Source organism: Monopterus albus, unplaced genomic scaffold (assembly GCF_001952655.1).
Source record: "Monopterus albus unplaced genomic scaffold, M_albus_1.0 scaffold6.1, whole genome shotgun sequence".
Taxonomy (NCBI): Eukaryota; Metazoa; Chordata; class Actinopteri; order Synbranchiformes; family Synbranchidae; genus Monopterus; species Monopterus albus.
This window is the reverse complement of record NW_018127886.1, coordinates 6,198,085-6,214,567: the sequence shown is the minus strand read 5'-3', so window position 1 is coordinate 6,214,567 and position 16,483 is coordinate 6,198,085. Positions and strand designations below refer to the sequence as shown.

At 39.0% G+C, this 16,483-nt stretch overlaps 2 protein-coding genes across 2 annotated transcripts; both read right to left on the bottom strand.

The window, feature by feature from the left end:
- Positions 1 to 4,381: 4,381 nt before the first annotated feature.
- her3 (hairy-related 3) lies at positions 4,382 to 10,165 on the bottom strand. Its single transcript, XM_020615620.1, has 5 exons — positions 10,102 to 10,165; positions 5,430 to 5,543; positions 5,229 to 5,324; positions 5,023 to 5,104; positions 4,382 to 4,854 (listed from the first exon to the last, which is right to left on the bottom strand). The coding sequence occupies exons 1-5, from the start codon at positions 10,126 to 10,128 to the stop codon at positions 4,382 to 4,384; spliced, it is 792 nt and encodes a 263-aa protein (XP_020471276.1). The 5' UTR covers positions 10,129 to 10,165.
- Positions 10,166 to 13,426: 3,261 nt separating this feature from the next.
- LOC109970552 (taste receptor type 1 member 1-like) lies at positions 13,427 to 16,476 on the bottom strand (the record flags this gene model as incomplete). Its single annotated transcript, XM_020618179.1, has 5 exons — positions 13,427 to 14,355; positions 14,586 to 14,700; positions 14,958 to 15,164; positions 15,513 to 16,238; positions 16,366 to 16,476. Coding segments are annotated over 5 exons (2,088 nt in total), but the record flags the coding sequence as incomplete, so codon positions are not given.
- Between the last annotated feature and the right edge of the window lie 7 nt (positions 16,477 to 16,483).

Here is a 16,483-nt window from a genome sequence, read left to right as displayed (position 1 = left end):
CATCTCCTCGCCTCCTGCTGTTGGTCATACACCCGGTTACTACTCATCGACAGGACTACGCACTATTTCCCTCTGTGTATTGTTACTCTCATCATCACTGTACATAATAAATCACTGCTTGCACCGAAGTCGGCTACCTGGGTCCGCCTCTTTCTCGTTCGCTCACTGACAGGTGCGAACGGCACATAACAAAATGTTCCTGAATACTACCCATGTACCTTGAGATTGACTTAAGAATATGACACATTATACATACATACATACTATATTTGTTTTATTATGATCATGATGTATAACTTTATTACTCAAAACATGCAAAAAGCTTCTTTCCACTAGCACCCTATGTTAAAGTAAACTGAGAGTGGTAATCCCAAACTCTAAAGGCAGACAGTATTACAGTAACTGTGTGAGATATTGAGATAAAATGTGAACACCCCTAAATTATTAATAAAAATGTTAAATCGGTGACATGTGTATATAAAGGATATTGGATTTGTGGTTTTGGTGTTTAATGAGAACTATGCTTAGAGCATTTCATCCTGATTCTTCTTACCTATTCCAGTGTTTGTGTTTATTTTGAGATCATCAGGAACCATACTTACATTGAGAACATCATACAATTTCAGCTGGAAAGGGTACTTTATCCTCATCACCTGAGCATGTCAGCCTGGCCTCACCTCTTATTTGTTTCAGTAATGTGTTAGAAATCATAAATGATTTACTAATGTAGCCAACTAAGAAGGAATTTACAAGCTAAATAATCACAGCCTTCAGACTGACTAGATGTAGCATAAGGAAAATACTGGGCTTTTACCTAAACCCACAAAAATGTTAACACAAATAAGGAATAAAATGGACATGGATTATCACTGCAAAGTAGCAGGTTTGTGTTTTAACAAAAAAAGACATATTTGATATGATCCAAAACATACTAATGGAAATTTTAAGTTTACATTAATATATATTTGAAGAGAGAGTGTGATTATTTCACATATAGCAAGGCCAAGAACAAATATAGTACATTTTCGATAATTATTAACAATATATAGACAATGTGACATGAAATTACCCCCCATTGATGGCCTTATTAGTTGGGAAAGATTTGCTGTTTCCATCCAAATTATAAAGTGTTTGACATATATGTTTTCACTCATATGCAAATATTTGATTTTTTTATTTATTATTGTACCTCACACTATTGTAACCTATTCAGCTGGACAAGTTATTGGAAATGCATCTTTCACTGGAAGCCTAACATCACATTTCCCAGGCTGACAAACTTTATTATGTCATAGAATATTGCATTTTGTTGTATTTAAAATATTACCATAGGGTATAATTTTGTGTCATATTCAGATTTATGCCTCATTTGAATGATGGTAAATGTTATAATTTTCTCGTTCAGTTGATGACTTTGTTAAATCATATGGTTGATTAAATTCACAAGATGATGCTTCAGAGTCTGTTTCATGCCAATTAATTTCATTTTTACAGCTCTATCCTTTAGTTGTTTTTCCCCTTGTCTTGCATAGTGTAGAGTTATGTAATGGCCTCAATGTGAAGCAGGTCCCCAGAAGAAGAGCAATTTTGTGTCTTCCACAAAATCAGATATGATTTATGACTGTCCCTTATTTTGGCATGCTGTTTTCATTGAGATACAGCCAATAGCTTACATGCATCTCAATGCATGTTGAAGTTACAAATTTATACCATTTCCCCTAAAACACTTTCAAATCATGTAGCCTAAATTTATTTCCCTTCAATTTCGATGGCACCACTTTCTGGTAATTTTGTTGCATGAAAAGAGCAGGGAAACTAGGCCGCAAAGCTTTTGCCTTCCACAAATTCCAGTAGCCATTAATAAGACGGTGACACATGGTGACACAAAACTGCCCAGACTCTTCTGTTTTTGACAAGAAGCAGTTGCCATTTTTCATCTGAGTGTTCCTGCCATATTGCATAAAATGTTTTTTGTTGCATTTATATTACTGTGCTCGTTTATTTGAGGACGTCGTCGTTAATACCTTTTTTTCTTGATATGGTAACTGAATGCTGATAATGGTGAATGTTAACAGGCTGAATGTTTAGTGTTAACCAGGGTCACCGCCAAATGTTACTAATGGGTTAACAATGTTTTGGCTTATAAAACAAACCAAGAACTGCGTTTGGTTCCACGCTGCCTAATTTATATAACAGTTCGTTTAACTGGCTCCACTGAATGGGTCTCCCTTTGTCCCACAATATAAGAAACATTGCTTCTGTTATTTTTACGCTTTTCGGTTCAAGTTGTAAACAGGAAACAGCCCATTAAAGCTAAACACCTTCCGGTCTTTCTTAAGTTTTGTTTTATACTGACGCGCACGGTTAACTAGAAATGTGCACAGAGTGGGTAAGATACTGAAAACCTTTTGACTAATTTACAAATAGCAGCGGGGTTTAATGCTAGGACCGTAACCCTGAAGCCATTTCTGGTAGCTAATTGTTGTGTATAGGCTACGGAGACAGTATTAGCTTGTGTTAGTCTAGGCTAATGTTTGAAATGAATTAAAAATTACGCAGCGGGGAGTTTTAGACCCTATAATTTTATAGAAGGTGAGCATATGTGGCAGGCTATTTTCTTTTATTAGGCAACTTGCAAAACAAACAAAGTTTTGCTAAAAAGTACAATTAGTCCCCTTCCACTTTCCAAACCCCTTGACTCTGAACTCAGGCATTTTATTGATCATATGCATCGGAGTCAGATTTTGATTGACAGCGAGTTGTGCTTGCACGCGCTGTCTTCTGTTGTCGGTGTCACATCAGCTGACTCAGCAGGCTTTGTGGGGAGGTCGGTGCTGTCTGTTGCCTGAACTGCCCGCTGCCATGAGCATGGCAAAAGGTATTTCTACGGTGTGCTGTAGCTGGAAACAGTCTGGAAACAAGGCCAACTTTTTTGTATGAGCTTCACGCTTCATTCCAAGTGTTTGGGTGAGTCCCATTGCACAAATGGTCAGGTTCTAACACTCTAGGCTATGGCACTGGCAGAAAATAAATCAGAAGAGACGGCCAATTTGTCTAAACAAAGACATAGCCTAAGTATTTACCAGCAAAATGACCAGGGAATGGAGAGGACTATAGCGCACCTCATCCACCTCTGCTCTCTCAGCGCGCTTGTCTTGGCCCAGTCTAATGCTAATGACTTATTGTCTCCCTCCATTCGGTTTTGCTTTAATATGTGTTGCTATTATAATGGCAAACCAAACCGAGTTACTTAAACAATGCCGAGAAGAGTTAATAGAAAGTCTTAGAAGGTCAAGGGCATTCATTGTGGAAGCTACGTGGCATTTCTTTTATTTGATAAAACAAACTCTTCTTGCGCCATGGATTGTTCAGTAGGTCTGACTTTGTGGGAAGAGAGAAGAAGACTTACAGACGGGTGTTTATTAATTATATGAACAGTTCAAATAAAAAACTGGAATAATAAATTGCCATAAGAGTGTTTGGAGCTCTGAGCTTAGTTGTCGTTTTGCGCCCTTTTCCACCGGGCGTGTCTTTTCCACATGTACCATCTGAAGGAGTTGTGGGCGTTACAGCCATTCTCCTCGCTGTAAGGTGCCATCGTTCCAGTGCTGTTCCGTGTTGAATGGAGAGACACTTTATGACTTCTCTGCCAAAGCAGCGGAAGAAAACTCTGAGATACTGTAAAAGATCGGATGGACAGGTTTGGCGTCTTGCAGCAGTTGGTGTAACTGGGTAGCCTTTGTTATCGTTTTCAGCTTAATAAAATACTGAACCATAAGGGGTAGGACTACACAGTACTACACCAAAAAATAGGCTATGGTTTTCTTTAAAAAAAAGTTTTTCTTTGTACTTTATTTCATTTTCATTCTTAAATTAGTCAGATGAGAAATTTCAAAATATATTAATAAAAACAACACTGGGCATTAAACCCGTTTGACGTGCACAAGAAGATCTGGACTTTTGCATTAGTTGTTTGAGGCTCAAAAATGCCGATTTCGAAAGGTTAATTTTCTTTGGGCTTGACAGCATGATCATCTTCAGCACAAACCCAGTTTAGCTTTTTAGGCCTATATCACATGTAGACTACCCACAATCAGCCATGTTTTAACTGTCCATCCGTCTTTTATGACGTCGAAAAACCAGATCTAGATCAGCCGTGATCTACACGTTTTATACAACCCCTTATAACTTTAGGGTAAGATTAAGACCTACTGTAGGCCTATAGTTTACCAAGTTTTATTAAACAAGACAACATATTTATTTAGCCAGTTTATTAAGAAAATAAAACAAACAGTATAAGCTATACGAATAATAGCACATTGTAGAAGTCTGCACAGTGTAATTATAAAAATTCAATTAAGATATTTACTTTACATTAGCTTTACCAAGGCCGCCAGACGTTGTGTTGAGTGTTTGCAACTTCGCTGTGACTTGCAGAATCCAGCGTCTTGCAGCTGGAACTTTGGCGACTATTCTGTACGGGCGCTGCATCATGGGCAGCCCACTGGGCTCCAAGTGACTGCTGTGCGCCTTCACTCGGTAGAAGACGAGCCGTGCTTGTACTGTGGAGTTTCCGCTTCTTAGCTCTGGCCGTTTTTCTCTCCTCAGGTCCGGGTGCCGTTGGCGGAGGTCTCCGCGCCTCATCCGAAGCTTCAGCTTGTCCTGGGCAGCTGTCCATGGTGCTGGAGGATTCACCTCCTCCTAAAGAGCGGCAGAGTTTACTAGAAAGCTGCGATAACATCCAGCGGTCGCTTCCATTCAAGTTGTCTGCCATCAGCAAGTATTGGTTGACGTTTGCCAGGCAACCGCGGAAGCCACATTGGTAATCGGAAAACTCAGAAGCAGAAGCTGTGCCTGAAAGCAATGGAATGGCATTTTAAGGTGAGCGACATACGTGCATAGGGTTTTGCATAAAGCTGAACTCGAATCATTCATAGAATCATTTTAAATAACCTGCGCTCCTCAATGGCCTATTTAATGACTTAGTTTATAGCATACTTTCAGAGTAATGTTATAACTCACATCTCTGAATTTTTTGGAGGTTCCGTAGATGTTTCACAGTGAGCTCCAAGATGTCGGCCTTTTCCAGTTTTCTTTTTCGAATCTGAGTAAAAAGATGGCACAATTTAAACATTGTTCTTTGAATTGCTATAATAATTTCATACTTGTATAAGCTGCAACAACTGGTCTCACAATCTGTGTTCTTAAGGTACAGCCTGCACACTTACACTGCTGCTGTAGTAGCTCTCCAAAAGCGATTTTAACTGGTCCAAACACTTGTTTATGCGAGCTCTACGTTTCTTTTCCATCAGTGGTTTGGATACCTACCAAAAACAAAAAAAGTTTAAATAGCCTAGAACACACTTCAATAATTTTGTGGAAGTTTCTACTTTGAATCCAAGTTCCTCTTAATAAGTTATTTTACACACCTTGTTTCCAGCAAAGGATCTGGATTTTTCTATGCAGTCTGTCGTCGCCACCATTCTGATTTCTGGTTTTCTTGAAGTTGACCCCTTTCCTTGTCTTGAGAACGAATGCAGGGGCTGGTCCCGATTTATATAGAGACACTCACTTAACATCTCAATGCAAACAATCCCGCCTGTCTCTTGCGCTCAAATGAGCAACACTGACGTCATTTGACAGCCAAAACCAACCCGAGGATCAAGATACTCGTCACATAAAATTGAATAATTGGCTGTTTTATCATTTCTATCCGTCCTCATTTTTTTTACATTACAAATCTCACGTATGTCTTCTGATGTTAATTTTAGTCATTAACAGACTGTTCATTCCAGGCCATGCAGACTGCGGAGGAATAGTCAGACAAAAATTTAGTGGTAACATCTCTTCTGTCTGTCAGTTGTTCACTGCATGGTTTAAAAAACAAAATATATAGAGACCACAAACCACAGGGTAGGTGCATTATAAACAGTAACTTATAATGCATGATGCTTAGGCCTGGATTATGTGCAAATAACCCAAGAAACAACGTGTGGGGTCGGAAGAAAGCGTAAAATCATAAACAGTATCGTAATGGTTCTACTTGGTGAGTAGTGTGGCCGTTGTTGACACCTTTATTCAGTCTTTAAAATGAGTTTCACGCCACTCGGTCGAAGGCAGCACCGTGGTAATTCCCTGCGTGTCCCCACAACATTTCGATTTTCTGGTAGTAAAACTATTAGACCTGCACGGAGTTATCAGGTACTTTTTAAAGACAGAAGCAGCAGCTATAGCCTACTTTAGTTATACACATAAAATACCAAGCAAACGCCTGAGCATGTAAAACATACGACAGTTTAAAAAATTGTTAACTTTTAACGATTCTTTGGGTATTGTGCGTCTCCAGTTTTTGTCTTCATACCCGGAGCGGTGGGGCACCGAGGAGAATCGCGGGCCGCCCCTTGTTCTTGGTCCCTCGCCTCCCGATTTTCCACACTGCTCCATGAAAGGGGCAAAGGCTTGGGAAAGTCATACCAGCTGAAACAATGTATTGACTATAGGTTGACTGCAGGCCACTGCGCATCTTGTGCTCACACACAAATACTAAATGGGAGTGATTTTAAGTTCTAGACACCCACTTGTGGAATACTCTGCGAGTGATTTTAAGTTCTAGACACCCACTGGTGGAATACTGGGTAAAGCTGTTGAGGGTATCCAGTTAACCTTATACATTCCTATTCGTGTTCTCTCGAGTTTTTCCAGATTTTAGATGCATTTTGAAAGACACGCGACAACAAGAAATCCTGTTTTAACACTGCTCAAGTCTACAAGTCTGATACGGTACACAGTGCGTGTGTTAAGATGACTGAGGGCCTGGGTAGAGGAGGGGCATCTGTATTCAGTAGAGCGCATGAAAAGAAGCCACTTTATGGCAGTGAGCCATTGATCTTTTCTTTTCCTCTGCTTTGTGACCACAAACGTGTGGGCATCAAAAGATCCTGTTCGAACTAGTGTGGCTCTTCTCCTCATTCCGTTTTGACATAGATAAAGAAACCTTAATGTACATTCTTCTTTACCAACTTAAAGCTTTCAAATAGTAATACATTTGTTTTCAAATGGTAGGTCCAAGTTTTGAATCCACCAACTCACGTCGCTTTGTTTGTAGCTCACTTCTCATCATGCTGAAACCCAATTATTGCATGGCCTTGCAGAACTAAACCAAAACCAAACAAAAGAGCACAAGCATGTAAACCGTTCGTCAAAAGATACTAAATGCGTAAAATGTACCGAAACATTGTGGGCCACAACTGTGGTGCTACTGAAGCATTTAATCGGTATGAAATTTGGCCGAGGTGTTCTGATGTAAGTGAGCTTTCTGGTGTCTTTTGTCCTCTCTGGACACCATTATCTGCGTTTTCACGCTTGGTTTTAACACAAGACCGTGGACTCTTGACTTCAGCATGGAGTCAGAACATCACAACAGCCGCCTGTCTTATCATTCTGTGTCAAAGAGGAGAGTTTTCACCGCTGAACACTATAATAACGCTATAATTAGTGTTGGCTCTCCTCTTTCGGGATAAAAAGAGAACGGAGATTTGGGAAATGAAAGAAGGGTCAACTGTTTCCCTGCAATACCACCTCACTCCGTCGTTATGTCAGGGTTTATCCATAAGAATAGCGCAACGAGGAGCTTGTGTCCCAACTGGACATTATAATGCAAGTGTCATTAAATAACAAGTTAAGTGTATGTTTATAAAAGGACTCGGGCTTTCGCTGCACTTTCACTTTTCAGCCGCAGGTCATTCATTAACCCTATCGGACCTTTGTCATGGATGCCTGCCGGCGGGGACCTAACACTGCGGCTGTAATAATTGGACTATTGGAGAACTTGTTAACAACAATTAGTGAAGCAATTGTGCAATTACTGCAATAAACTGTTTTCTTCTTTGAGGGAAACAGAGACATTTGCAAGCCAATGGTTAGACCTACCAAACGGTGGAGGCAGCAAATGTTAGGCTATCTCCATTTTCCATTTAGACTGGCTACCTCTGAAGGAAACGTTATACAGTGGCCTTATGTTTAATTATATAAAGCTACGAATAACTAGATAAGAAAGTATTGTTTTAGAATTGTATAATTGTATATTAGTTAAATCTACTGCTATAATCTCACCTCACTGGCTGCAAAACTATGTAATACAAAACCATATGCATTCCAGTGACATCAGCTAATGCCCAAGATTTGAATTGGCCTATGTTGTAGGTTGCTGGCCATTCTATTGTGTGGGAAATAGTTTAAAATGAGAGATGTGGCACAGAATGACTCCCGTATGCCTATATTATAAATGGAAAGGATAAGTATTATATTCCATATCTGGATGTCTTAGCAGAAAGCTGTTAGATATGCAAGCACAAGCCCATAATTTGGCGCACCGGGAGCAGAGCAAATCGGCGTGCCGCCTTCTATTCAGATGGACCTGAGGCAGCACTGGTGTGACCAAAACGCTTATTGTGGGTAACAAGGTCGCAGTAAAAGGAGCCGGTACTCGGACAGGTGCACTGGAAAAATATTAGAAATATAAACAGGGTTCCTTGCAAAAGCCACGCGACGGACCTGTTGACGAAGCTCCGATCAAACATCAAATAGAAAAAGCATCATGAATTTCTATAGACTGGTCCTCGGGTTTATTTAAAGACTCCTTACTTTGGTTTAGGAACACAATGGCCGCTGTTTGACTGTGTGTGCCAGGGTTACCGCATGAAAAGACCAGAGGTGCACATTAACATCGCTTAAGGTTTTCTCAAGGGTCGAAATGAACTGAGTGGAAAGTAACTTTATAAGTCGCTGGAGGATGAAGCCTTTGTCGAGCCCTGAACTGAAAGACAAGTGCCTAACAAAAGCAAAGCGCCATTGTTATCCATTATAGCGCACGGGCATTGATGCGCCTTGAATTGCAAAACATCTGCCATTTAGTCTGAACCACTTGAGCGAGATTTGAATGAGAATAACTAAGCACCCTTTAGTGCAGTCTTTAGCCGTGCGTAAAACAAGTTACAGTACCAGCAATATGACCAAGGTGGAAATTAAGCGTTTATCTTGAGATTAAAAGCACATCAAAAACAAACACAAGGAAATTGTTCTGTTTCTTCTCTGCGTTGCAGTCTATGAACAGCCTCCTCTTTTAAATGTAGTCACCTTCACGCCATTTAGGTTTCTTTTTGACGGATTTATGACATTGTCTTGTTGGTGATACGCACAAATGTCAGATTCTAGGAATAAGTCAGTAGCATAGTTTTAAACAACAGCACATGGACTAAAAATTAACTCCAAAAGGGGCCCGACTGTACTGACAGTGAGGAGATGTAAAACTATTATAGTCCACTCAAACGTAAATTCATTTGGTCATTGTTTTCTATGTTAATTATCAAATCTATTGATAAGGATATAACCAACAATGTTTTGGTTGTGTTTCAAATAAATTGCGCCAAATTATTTTATCGAATGGAGGCTATCTAAAGTGTTTGGAAATGGGAGGCCAGACAGGCAGGGACCTGCAGTTTATAAAATAAATAAATAAATAAATAAAATAAAAATTTAAGGTATATCCCATATGGGCACCGACCGCAAATGGCCTCTTCTTAAAGTGTATTTTGTTTTGCTGTGGGTGCGAAAGGAAGGACCAGTTGCCAGTCCTTTTCCCAGGGTTTTCCCTTTATCTGACCAAAGTGGACATTGAAAGGTGAAAAGCCATGGGGCGTTCCTCCGATTTTCCTCGCTCCATATTTCCTAAAACAGAAATGTGTCCCCGCAGTTAGAGCCTTGAACAAGATCCATTTTTAAAAATATTTCATCAAGGCGCGTTAAAGTTACAAAGTCTCAGCAATTTATCAAAGTTATGGTAGTAATTAGATTAGCCTAACTGAAAATGTAAACTATCACCCTGCGTCTTTTGGGTTTTTATAATCACCCCCAACTAACACAGTAGCAAGTCACGCATATCTTAAATGCCTCAAAAATAAAAGAACAGGCCTACGCCAAAGTTGTGCATGACAACGTGTGTGGCGAATGTAACTCTGCAATTGGTATGAAATTGTCAATTTGTTGGTGTCAGCGTTCAGCCCTTCAAACGCACCATATGCCATGCTAAGTGGCACTATTTACCAATTCGTTCCTAGTGTCACGGTCCATCCTCCCCTTCTTCTTGCCAGGACGCTGAATAGCCGCAACAAAATGGCAATTTACCCTCTGGAACTGTCACATAGAGGTCTCCCGTGGACCCTGTGGGAAGACGCTTTGCGTGGGGCACCCCAGCGAGTGCCACGGCGTGAAACCGACTTTCACATGTGTCTTCGGGTAGGCCAAGAGCTCGGCGTTACGACTGACTCTCTATTTAGGCGCTAACCTGTTCGTGTACGTTGTCTATTTTATCACATTATGCCCCAGGATATTACATTTCATACAAAAGTATGTGTAGCCTATATTTTGAATAGTGTATTAGGCTATCGGTCGAATATGCTATGGTTATTTATATATATTTGTGTGCTCAAATAGTGTTATTTACGACATGTGATTGCGCCATAAGGCAGTTTGGTATAGAAAATATAACAGTATGTCAGACGCTGACTTTGGTGAGTACTGAAAATGCAGGATTACAGTATACTGTAGGTGGAACTGTTGACTAGCTTCACAGTCAAGTGGCGCCACCATGTGGTGAGAATTGTGCTGCAGCAACTTCAAAACCCAACCACGGGGAACACACAATCTACTGTGAGGTTGATCGAGTTGCTCTTAATGTTATAAAGCTGATGTCACAATCAGAACAAGGTAAAATTCCAAATTACCAACTACAGATATCAATTATATATATAAAGAGTACTTAAAACTTTAACAAAGGCGTCTGTTGCCAGTCTTTTCTGAAATTATGTTGTCTTATTTTTTAGCTCATTTCGGCACTGGTCTTGTTGATACATTTCACAATAAATTCCTCATGAAAACAGTCATAGATATCAATGAAGGCATAAGCTGAACCACTGAAAGGAAAAAAGTCAGTGAGACAGATATTTTAATAATATGTTTACAAAAAGCCATATTACTAACATTGCATTTCCAATATTAAGATGGCTTGAGGTGCATCAGCTAAAAGAGTTGAGATGCACATGTAAAGCATCTACAGTACTTGGTAGCAAATATGATCCAAGTGAGGGTCAGTGGGAGCAGGCAGAAAATTACTGCTTCGGCCTTATTGTAATTTTTCTGGAGGTCTTCCACGTTTAGACAAAATGAAGCAATAGGTGGATAACAAAGAATAAAATTACAGAACCAGCGGTTTCCTTGAGACGAATGTCACAGCTAAATATTATGAATATTATTTTGGGTACCAAAATATTTCATTGTATGGCTTGAGGGGTCCATAACAACAGTTGATAAGAGGTTAAGAGTACCTGAGTACTAAATGCTCCTAAGCAATTAATTTGACTACTAATGTTATTACTGTTAATATTTAATTTTGTCTTTTTAAATAGTTTAATCTCAGCATTCTCTGAGATGTATTACAAAAAGCTGGGACAGTGCACTGAGCAAATAGAAAAGTTGACAGAGAAGCAAGAAAAACATCTGAAGTAGTGCAGCTGGGAGAATAAATCTGGTAATCCTTTTAAACAAATTTACTCCATGTGACAGGTTTAGAATGGCTATGAACTATTAGCGTGTTAAAGACAGATTCCCTTTGCTACAGCAGTTGGCATACTTTCCTCTATACAGATGCAGGCAGTCAAAGCGCCAAACGTTTTAACCACATTATGTCTGCAGTGCTGGCAGTGGTGTTGTCAGTAATGCAATGTTTTTAACCTTGCAGCAGGTTTATAAAATCCATCCTGCAGTTCTTCAACGCCCTATGCACATACTACTATGCACAAACAGCATAGTAGACTAATGAATTATCTGACGGTATTGCTTATACAGGCACTGCTCCAGATAAATAATTATAATCTGTTACACCGCACCCAGGTTTCTATTTTATAGCCTGTACCTTGCTCTGGTTTCAAGGAACTATTGTTTTAAAGAAGAAGTAAGACAAAATAGTTTTTAGACACCTGCCAAGGAATGAAACTATATTTTGAACATTTATTTAGTTGGACATTTTTAAAATGCTGACTCATTTTCTTCTTCATGGTGCAAAAAATAAAAACAAATTGACAAATTGGTACATTATATGGAGAATAATCTAGAAACACACAGTAGGTCTAGTTTGTCACATAATAAAATAATCACATTCAAAGGAAACTCTTTTGCAATCTAGTAAGCTTATTAAAATACTAATACACAAATCACATCATATTATGTTGCTCAGTCAAAAGGAACAGGAAACTACAATGTTCTTTAAAAAGGTTTATAACCTATTTCTAAATTGAAACCAGGATGTGTTAAGGCATTAAATAAAATAAAAAAAAATCTGTTGCCTCTGCAGCAGTTTTTTTTTAAATTCAGATGGTGACCAATTCTGGCAGATTGTTTAGCACAGTCTTCCTTCCACTCACACAAGAGTTACTGCATGCATGATGCTCAGCATGAAGTTATATGCCACCAGGTACAGAACAGGTTTTACAATATCAAAAGAGTCAGAAGCAAATGACATAAATTTAACCCAGTACTTCTGGTTTATGCTTAAAGTTCACTTTCTCTAACAAATGATCCCTACAGGGTGAACATGGAATCCCACAGCTCATTTGAAAGAGGTAGATTTGCAATGACTCAACTGATGAAAGTGACAAGCGGCCAGGACTCTCACCAGAATTTGAATTCAGGCAACATCCGGGTGGAAGGACGGAACTACTCGTTCTGCTTGGTTTGAAGGGATGGGCCCTCAAAGTGAGGCAGATTACATGAAGTAAATAAGAGGAGAGGTGAATCAACTATGAGCTATAACCATTTAACTATTGTTGAAGTTATATTTGTACAAACATGTGTACACACACACACCAAAACTGAAAATATGACAAGATTTATACAAAAACCTTAGTTTTTGTCATAATAAAATGCCCACAGTGGAAGATATAGCCCCAAACTGTACCAACAGAGGCTTTCCTCCAGTACTGTTTTAGGGATAAGTAGTATTTATAACATCTGCACAGTTAAATAAATTAAGCTGACCAAGGGATAAAGTGCTAGAGTCCACTATTAAAATTAAGAATTTTGAGGGAATGTTTCTCAGTGCATTTCAGCTAATTTCAAGATTTTGTCTAATACATATCCATTTATACCTCAAAAGATGAAAAATGGTAATATATGATCAAATGTCATATTGCATTATATTACATTATTTCTCCAGGAAGAGACAGACAGAGACAACAATTTAAAGATTGTGCTGTTTTTTAACTGTTTTTTAAACTGTATATTCTAAAAGGCCAAATAAGTAGAATTGCTTTGAAAATATTCAGAAGGCCTGAAGCACATCAGTTGTTCTTTCACACAAATGTACTGAAGGCATCTACTGGCTAATTGTTTTAGTGTAATTCTGAATGAGACCTTGGAAGTACTGCTGTGTGTTCTTGTGGGGTTGAAAAATGATGATGTAACATTTTGGAAGGAAATACCAAAAGAGAAAGGAGTAAAGACTGGAGAGTACTGCCAGAGCATTAATAGTTTGAATGTGCTTGCCACGGTAAAGCATGTACACAGCAGCAAAGATGATCCAGGTGATGATCAGGAGGAGCAGGCAGAAGGTTATTGCTTTGGCTTCATTGTAATTTTTGGGGAGGTCTTTCCCCATGTAGGAAAAAATAAAGCAAAGGGAGCACAAACAAGAAAGTAAAATCATAGAACTTGCAGTTTCATTAATATTAATGTCACAAGAAAGTATGATTTCATTTGGGTACCACAGTGTTTCATTGTAGGGCCCTGGGGGTGCATAACTATAGCCAATAAGAAGAAAGAGTGCCTGAGTAACAAATGCCCCAGCGATGACCAGCCATTGTCCGTTATATTTCATCCACCATCTGTAGAACTGTGGGAACTTGTTGGACATTTTGAAAACACAAACGATTTGAAAAGAGCGCACAACAAAACATGCTAGACAGACAGTATAGAACAAGATAAACGGAAAGAACCTTAGGATACAAAATGAAGTTGTTGGCTTACCAAAGTAAAAGAACACACTAACACTGCATAAATTAAGGCAGCCTAAAATTAGGAAGCACATTGGTCCCCCAGCAGATCTGACAACAGGGGTGTTGTAGTTGATGGCAAAGAGAACAGCCATAGCTAGTATGAGGCCTACCAAGACACAGGTCCAAACCATGATCAGGACAGACTCCATGGCTGTGAAGGGAATGTACTCCACCGACCGCAGACTGCACGATGTACTGCCTTCTTCAGACCATTCTGTCTCCTTACAGTTGTTGCACTTGTAGGGATCCTCTGTTGAGCATGAGATAGGGACAGTTTGTCAGTAAAGTTGAGGTTAACTTCTGAAAAGACAGATGAGGATGTAGTGTCTTTTTGTACTCTGTTTTGGATGATGTTTTTAGAATTTTTTTTGTATTAAAATTGTCTTAGAGGTCTTAGATATTAACAAGACAGTGTTGCTCCCACCAAGGCAGGAATGGCAGTGCTGCTTTTATTAATTGTCTTGTTTTGATGTAATTTACCTGTTTCATTTACATAGGTTCCATTTGGACAGATGTCACAAGTGAAGCAGCATTTGTCGCTTTTATCTCTTATGTATCCTATGGGACAATCCTCGGAACATAGTGAAGTAGGCACCTGTACAACACAGTTGTTTAGCAGAAAAGTAAATAGAGGAAAGAAAACAGTTTAGGATTGAGAAGAAGGTGGAAGTCACTACAATTATACAGCTGTTCTATTTCTTGACAGGTTTTATACAATGTGAACATGCTATAAGACAATATATTACACAAAATACATCTATCTGGATGGAGGGGGAAACAAAACAAGGCATTTAAATCAACATAAAAGTCTTGATATATTGTACTATAATAGAAAGAAAAAAGACAGCTTACATTTCCCTCGGTGTACCACTGAATTTCAGTGCCATTGATGAAACAGTCAACTGATGAGTGAACATTACAAAAGCCGATTTCCTGTGCACCACCACTGTGGTTCCAGAAAACTACTGAGTAGGATCCAAAGAGGGGATTACCATCCTCATCAAACTGAATACTCTGGTTTAAAAGCGTAAAGTTTGTGTTCCTCAGCTCTTTGAGGACCTGGTGTGGGTACACAAAGTACAGATAACCATTACTGCTTTTAAATTCATGCTGATTAAATAGGTAGTTAAAATATTGCTAGGAATGAGTAAAGTTGCTTCGTGGTGTCCCCTTCTAGGCTCCTGCCCCATTCTTTTTTGGAAGGGATTTGATACACTGCAGACTTTCCTCTGAAATTTCCTTCCTAACGTTTTGAGGGTGTGAAGTTTTATGTATGTTGTGTCATATATATGATATGATAACAACACACATTAGTAGTAGGAATTATGACTGACTCAACTACAAGTCAAAATTCAGATTAGAAATGATGCGGATAAAATTTAATTATCCAATCATTTGTATACTTACCATATATGGGTAGACTGTCATATTGGTGTTACATTTACCAAGGTCACATTGCAAAGTCTTGTGTAAGGCATGAGCGATGGCATATACGGCAGAATAAATAGGAAAAGAGACAGATGAATCCACAGCAAGGATATCTTCTGCACTCACACCATTGCAGTTGCAAACCTGATTACAACTTTTCTGCTGTTCTGCATTGTCAAAGTGATTATGGCTTTTGGAAGTATAGATGAAATCTCTGAAACCATTTATTGTCACTGCAGGCTGAGAAACCCCAAGTACAGTTCCAATATTTTCAATTCCTTTCTTCATGCGGAGCTTCTCATCTAAGGACCAGGTATCCCCTGCTATCCACACCTTGTCAGTGATATTCAGTTTTATTGCTGATTCAATGAGAGCTTCAGCTGTCATTTCATTAGCAAAAACAATAATGATATTTGTCCCCTGTGATTCTATCTTTTGGAGCACATCAGAGTAAATTGTTTTGTCATTGAGCTTTTGGGTGTAGCCCAGGCAGATCTCAGTATCTTTAATCCTCTTTTTGAACAAATTCAAGCCATTTTTGCCAAGGTCATTATCACTGATGAGGAAAGCAATCCAGTGCCAGCTGAAGTGCTGTACAATGTTAAAAATCACTTCAATGAGTGCTGCATTGGGATGCACTGTTTGTAGGAAAGATGAAAATGTAGGTTTCCCTGAAATGGCAGATTCAGTAGCTCCATAACTGACCTGTTAAAAGCATAATAGAGAAGGTTTTATTATGTACAGTGACAACAAATTCTCAAAAGGTAAATGCAATTGTATAAATTGGTATGAAACCATTAATTAATGGATCTGGTACAGTTGACAGATTTACCACAGGAATAAGATATGCCATGAAGATCGAGGCTACACTCATTGTTTCCGTGCTTCTAGAAGAGATGAGCACTGCTATCAGTCTGGACAGATTCATGTTTGGTTCACTCCAAGGTTGG

Coding starts and splice junctions, on each gene's coding strand:
- her3 (XM_020615620.1), bottom strand. CDS start 10,128: ATGGACCGTGACACTAGGAACGAATTG. Junction 5,325..5,429: donor GATCCTTTGCTGGAAACAAG/GTGTGTAAAATA, acceptor TGTTTTTGGTAG/GTATCCAAACCACTGATGGA. Junction 4,855..5,022: donor CCTCCAAAAAATTCAGAGAT/GTGAGTTATAAC, acceptor CATTGCTTTCAG/GCACAGCTTCTGCTTCTGAG.